Below are 6,525 nucleotides of genomic sequence, written 5' to 3'. Positions count from 1 at the left end.
GAAGCTGCTACTACTCAATACAGGTAGTAAAAATAATTTTACAATGATGCTAGACCATATAAGTGCCACTTGACTTGCCAAACATTTATATGGAAGCAGATCTGGGAAGGACTCCTGATCATTAGGATACCAAACTGCACTTTATTGAAACTATCTGAAAGAAGGTGGTAGGGTACATGGGTATTGGGAATAGCCTTCATAATAATAAGGCATTCCACCGATTAAAAAGTCTAAGAGCCAAAGGTGAAAAAGTAAGTCAATACCACACCATAAATCATATTATAAATCTGCTTTATTGCAATTAGAAGAGATCAAGAAGCAGAAGATAAACACAGGGATAAAAACCCTGTTTATCACACACCTGGACACTTCTACTATCATAACCATTGTGAGGGAGGACCTCAACATTAAAGAGATGGGGAAAGCCTGGTCCAGTGACAGCAAAAGTTGCCCTATTCTGAAATAGGACCCAGGTAGTGGCCTTTAGATAGTGAGCAATGGAAGCTCAGGTGGAGTAGGTATATCAGAGAAGAAAAATGAAGGCACTCAGTAACTTGAGCTAAAACCCAGAAAGTGAGAGAAATCAGAGACAGGGGAGGAGAAGTAGCCTCAGAGAGGGCAATGCAGCTGTAGACTTGGACAACATGGGACCAGAGCCGATGGCAGGACTTAGTGCTTGTAGCTCTTCCTGCTGGAGGATGAGGTGGTGGTGTATTTGATGGTGGAACTGCTGCCTCCGGAGGAGCTGAAGCCACCCCCCACGCCTCGGCCACTGCTGGAACTGAAGCCACCTCCAAGGCCGTGGCCGCTGCCATAGGAGTAGCCGCTGCCTCCACCCAGGCCTGAGCCACTGCCCATACCGCTGGCACCGCCAAAGCCACCAGCGCCGCCATAGCCGCCGGAGACGGTGGACTGCACCACAGCTGTGGACGGGAGACAGACAGGGACACACGAGACACGGTGAGCTCTTCCTGCCAGCCTGAGTCCAGCCAGAAGAGCACAAGGGCAAGGGAGGGAGGCAAGCAAAGGTACTTACAGATGTTGACTTGTCCAACGCCTTCTCCACTCAGCCTAGGAAGGGGGAAAACACAGGGAGCATGAGACCTCAGACCACCAGTGGACCAGAGTGGGAAGTGTCAGTGTGAGGCTAGCCCACGGGGAAGCCGCCTTCCAAATGGTCCTGAGAGCAGCCACTGTGGCCATAACTAGAGGGCCTTCAGCTCGGGCTCCTGCCAGCCTTCCTGCACATGGATCCAGATGTTGGAGGGGCCTGTGTGAGGTACCCACCTGCACTCCTCGCCCTCCAGCAGCTTCCTGTACGTGGCGATCTCCACGTCCAGGGCCAGCTTGACGTTCATGAGCTCCTGGTACTCCTTCAGCAGCCGGGCCATGTCCTGCTTGGCCTTCTGCAGGGCGTCCTCCAGCTCAGCCAGCTTGTTCTTGGCGTCCTTGAGGGCCATCTCTCCACGCTGCTCAGCATCAGCGATGGCGGACTGCAGGTTGGCGCACTAGAGGAGGGACATAGGCAGAATGGACTGGCAATTCAGTCCTCCAGAGATCAACCAGGCTGCTGCTTTCTAGCGAGGTAGAGTTCCAGAGCCCGGGTGTCACGGAAAAGGACATCTGCCTTTTTTGCCCCGTCTTGTTCTGTTCTGCACAAATTATCTAGTCTGGGAGCCCCGTGAGAAAACCTGAACTTTTTTTTAATGACCCTGGAATGCACTGGACAAAACAGCAGCAGATTTAGAAGAAATGGACCTACTCGCTTGTTTCGAGTGCTGTCTCCATAGCCAGACCAGGAGCTTACAAAATTAGGAGCGTCCTCCCTTAAGGACGTGCATTTCACATCTAGCTGCTGAGATCTGGGCATCCTCACTCCTAAGGGATGCGCTTGGGCAACACTGATCATCATCATAGGTCGTTGCTCAACTTACTTTTTCAAGTGAATCTTGGGCAGATTTGGAACAAGAAGTACCCCTCTGCCCGCCTCCCCTTTTCTTTCCTGACTGGTTTCTGGTATTCCTAAACCAATCCTTCTCCTTCAGCAATGTCTTTTAAAGGTCCAGGCTACCTTTTTACAGTCTGACTAACTGGGATTGTTCCTGTCACCTGACAGTATCATTGTCTGGTGTTGGCATCTGTGTGTCCTAACCTGTGGGACCTCACTAAGGCTGGGAGCTGCGTGTCCTCCTCTCTCTGCTGTTCCCTCAATTCTCAGCATTTCCTAAGTGGCAGCTGCTGACCAGCTGGTGGTGTAGCAAGGAAAGGATGCTTTTCTTCTCCAGAGGCCCCCACCGTACCTGCTTCTTGACATGGTCGATCTCAGATCTCAGCCTCTGGATCATGCGGTTGATCTCGGCAATCTCCTGCTTGGTGTTGCGCAGGTCGTCCCCGTGTCTGCCCGCTGAGACCTGCAGTTCCTCGTACTGGAGTCCAAAGAGAGAGAAGGTGGTGTATATGGGCTTTCACATGCCCACGGTGATTTGACCCCTGAGTCAGGCATTTCACACCCTTGGACCTAGTGGCTTCTCCCCAGGGGGTTTTAGGGAAGGTTGATGTGGCAAGGTCATTGATCACAGGCCCTCTTTGACGAGACCGCTGATAGCCTGTCCAGTTGGGACCAACTGGTTCTGTGTCATGTTTCTGAGAGCCAGCATCAGGGTGGAGACAAAAGCAAAGATCACTAGGTCCTTAGCTATGCAGCTGGCGTCCTGCACCTGGGTTCTTTGACTTACTGAACTTGGACATAAAGTCTGCAAATGCCTACTGTATGAGAGCAGGGGAGCCATCCTACGAGAGAACATCGGCTTCCCTGCAGCAGACTTCCCAGCAAAGGATGTAGCCTTGCTCGTGTTGAGGGCGGGGACACGGGCACTCCTGGGCAGCTGCCAACTCAAGACTCACCTTGCTCTGGTACCAGGACTCAGCCTCAGCCCGGCTCCTCTGGGCGATCTCCTCATATTGGGCTTTGACTTCAGCGATGATGCTGTCCAGGTCCAGGTTACGGTTGTTGTCCATGGACAGGACCACGGAAGTGTCGGACACGTGGGTCTGCATCTGAGACAGTTCCTGCAGAGCACAGGAGAGTCAGATCATCTCTTGCTGTGGCGTTCACAGCGGTATCCAACCCCAAGCTCTTCCACCCCCTGCACTGTCCCATCACAGCAAATGCAAGAGGACTGAGATGCTTACTGCGTCATACAAGGCTCTGGTGAAGTTGATCTCATCTGTGAGAGCATCTACCTTGGCTTGCAGTTCAACCTTATTCATGTAGGCAGCGTCCACGTCCTGGGGCACAAGGCAACAACGTGGAGTCAGCTGAGCCCCCCTTCCCAGTCTGAACCCCCTTAGCCTCCCCGTGGGCGCCCTCTTGGATGTGTGCGGGGACCCAGAGTCCTCTCCCTCTCCGCGGAACACGGCCCCCTGGTGTCCACCTGCTCACCTTCTTCAGGGTGACAAATTCGTTCTCTGCTGCCGTGCGCTTGTTGATCTCATCTTCGTATCTAGAGTGAGAACGGGAGGGGGACGCTGGGCCGGTGGCCAGGACGGTCCCGCAGAAGCAGCCTGGCATCCCAGCTTCCATGAAGCAGATATATCCAACTTGAGCCTTCCCGCCACTGAGCCCCAGAAATGATTTCCTGTGTTCCCTAAAGTTTTTGTGTCTTTTCTCTCCCCGTCTATCTCTATGGCCCTTTTGTTGCTTTGGGGTTGTTTTGAGGCCCTAATTGTGATTCTCGTTGCCATGGACCTGTTTCCCTATGGGACCATGTCCACCTCCGGGCCAGATCAGCTGGCGGTCTTCACGTGCGCATTTCAAGAACGGAGCCCTCCATGCCCTTGAACTCACTTGTTCTTGAAGTCCTCCACTGTGTCCTGCATGCTCCTCAGCTCCGAGTCCAGGCGGCCCCTCTCCCCCAGGATGCTGTCCAGCTGTCTCCTGAGGTTGTTGATGTACTGCTCAAACAGGGGCTCCAGGTTCTGCCTCACGGTCTTGGTGCCCTGCTCCTGGAGCAGAGTCCACTTGGTGTCCAGGACCTTGTTCTGTTGCTCCAGGAAGCGCACCTGGAGGAAGACAAGGTGGTCATTTGCCAGAGAAAACAAGGGAGAAAGAGACATGAGCTGTCCCCTGGATGTCACCCAGGTCCTGGGCTGCCTCAGAGCATGTACGGAGGATGAGGCTGACAATGCTGCACCCTCAAACCTATTTCCTTCCCACTCCAGCAATCCTAGTGTGAGATTCCTCCATTGGACCCCTGGGGTCGTCTCACTACGATGCTGTGCAGCCTATCAGTGACATTCCACAGTCTTCTCTCTTTATTGAAAAGCACCATCACACGTTTCCCTGTTCCATCACACAAAGTGTATTAAAAATCAGACCTCAGTTAAAGGAATATTAAATATTCAGAATGTGACGATTAAATCCAACTCAGTAGGGGAACCCTGGGTGGCGCAGCGGTTTGACGCCTGCCTTTGGCCCAGGGCGCGATCCTGGAGACCCGGGATCGAATCCCGCGTCGGGCTCCCGGTGCATGGAGCCTCCTTCTCTCTCTGCCTGTGTCTCTGCCTCTCTCTCTCTCTCTCTCTCTCTCTGTGACTATCATAAATAAATAAAAAAAAAATTTAAAACAAAATCCAACTCAGTAATGATTGGCTTCCGACTCCTTCTGCTTTGGTACCCGGTTCTCCTCTACAACGAATGCCCTGATGGTCATGCTCTGGTTCTGCACAGTTAGTATTTCTATGGATATAGAAATATTTCTGAGTCTTTTTCTTCTAATCCAAGCAGAATCCTTTTCTTTTCTTTTTTCTATCACTCTTTTTCCTCATGCCCGGAGCCCTAGAGCAGATTTCCACCTGCAGTATCTTTAATCTCTTGGAATCTTCAGAAGGTCAACCTAACCCATTCCGTTCTCTCACTGCCTTAATTTGCTTCCCACTTCCCCCAAGTAGAGTATCCTTCCCTGGTGGGCTGAGGGACATTTAAGGGACCCAGGGCATTTAGATGATGTCCATCACCTCTGCCTGCTGTGAACATGGAGCCCAAGCGGCACCCCGGGGGAGAGCTGGTCTCCCTCCCTCCTGAGTGTCCCCCGGGTTGGACATTCATTGGTTGTCTAGTCTGGGGGCCCTGAAAGGCCAGTGGAGGCAGGTGCTCCTGGCTCACCTTGTCAATGAAGGAAGCGAACTTGTTGTTGAGGGTCTTGATCTGCTCGCGCTCCTCCGTCCTCACCCTCTGGATGGTGGGGTCGATTTGCAGGTTCAGGGGAGTGAGGAGATTCTGGTTGACGGTGACCTCCTGGATGCCTCCGGGGGGGCACACGGGGAAGCCAGAGCCCCCGTAGCCACCGGCAAAGCCAGCTCCACCACCGAGCCCGAAGCCACCACCAGCTGCACCCCCAAAGCCAAATCCGCTGGCGGCTCCACCTCCATAGGCAAAGCCACCTCCAACTCTGCCACCATATCCGCCGCTGATGGCACAGCTGCCGCCTCCGATGGAGATCCTCTTGGAGCCCCCCAGGCCATAGAGGCTCCTGCTGCCAAAGCCAGCTCCGCCACACGCTCCACCAAGGCCACCACTGCCCCTGGAGCGGGACACGGAGACGCTGCTGAAGCCCGAGCGGCAGACCCCGGGGACTCTGGCCGAGCTGGCGCTGAAGCCCCGGTGGCCGATGCTTTGGCTCCTCATGGTGGATCTGCTAGACATGCTTCGTGAGGAGGAGGAGGCTGAAGAAGGCGCGAGAGGCTGGAGGGTAGAGCTGAGAGGAGCAGATCTGTGAGATGAGCCTCCCGGCAGCGGTTTATATAGGGTGAAAATGGGCTGGGCCCGTCCTGGAAGGTGAGCTTGCAGATTGGGAAGGGCTGGGCTTTACAAATAGTGAGATCAGCCCCAGCCTCTTAAAGGTATGAAATATGAAGATTACTTCTTTGGCTTCCTTTAGTCATGGAGAAATTCTCCTGCCTTCCAGCCTTGACGATCCCAACACAATAAGGCTGGATATGAATTCACTGAAGTCATGAGTTAGTCATGTTCTCAAACAAAGGAGACAAGGAGCTGATCTGTGATAATTGTCCCTTCCTTCTGCTTACTCAGACACTCCTCTGTGTGCCCCCTTCCCACACAGGTTTTCTCCTCTACCAGCACCACCCTTCCCATCAGGGTGGGACTGACCGTGAGTTCTTATAGGCATTTGCCCAAAGGCCTGAGCAAGAATTGGCCTGCAGTGATTTTCACCATGTCTATACCTGTCCTTCTAGAGCTCCCGCCTGTTCTTCCTGGTGGCCTAGGCATGGAAGTGGGGGCTGTTTGGGGACAATATCGTCCTTTGAAAAACAACAAAGGGATATAAAAGTTGAGTTTTTATACTGTGAGATCAGCATTTGCTCCCCGTCCCGTGCGATAAGGTGCCCAGTTGGCAGTTTTCCTGAGATTCTCTGCCCAGAGACCTGACTTCTGCACTTCCCTCCCCAATTCTTCTTTTCCACTGATCTGTTATTATGCAGAAGTTTCTTTCCAACTAGAGTCCA

The 6,525-nt window shown here is 53.1% G+C and overlaps 1 protein-coding gene across 1 annotated transcript; it reads right to left on the bottom strand.

The window, feature by feature from the left end:
- Window positions 1-274: 274 nt before the first annotated feature.
- KRT6A (keratin 6A) lies at window positions 275-6,152 on the bottom strand. The gene is made up of 9 exons (XM_026000037.2): window positions 5,165-6,152; window positions 3,848-4,062; window positions 3,443-3,503; window positions 3,193-3,288; window positions 2,905-3,069; window positions 2,301-2,426; window positions 1,288-1,508; window positions 1,037-1,071; window positions 275-923 (listed from the first exon to the last, which is right to left on the bottom strand). The coding sequence occupies exons 1-9, from the start codon at window positions 5,702-5,704 to the stop codon at window positions 670-672; spliced, it is 1,713 nt and encodes a 570-aa protein (XP_025855822.2). The 5' UTR covers window positions 5,705-6,152; the 3' UTR covers window positions 275-669.
- Window positions 6,153-6,525: the final 373 nt, after the last annotated feature.

Source organism: Vulpes vulpes, chromosome 8 (assembly GCF_048418805.1).
Source record: "Vulpes vulpes isolate BD-2025 chromosome 8, VulVul3, whole genome shotgun sequence".
In the NCBI taxonomy this organism is placed as follows: Eukaryota; Metazoa; Chordata; class Mammalia; order Carnivora; family Canidae; genus Vulpes; species Vulpes vulpes.
Note: the sequence above shows the minus strand (reverse complement) of the source record. Positions and strands in the feature narration are given on the sequence as shown.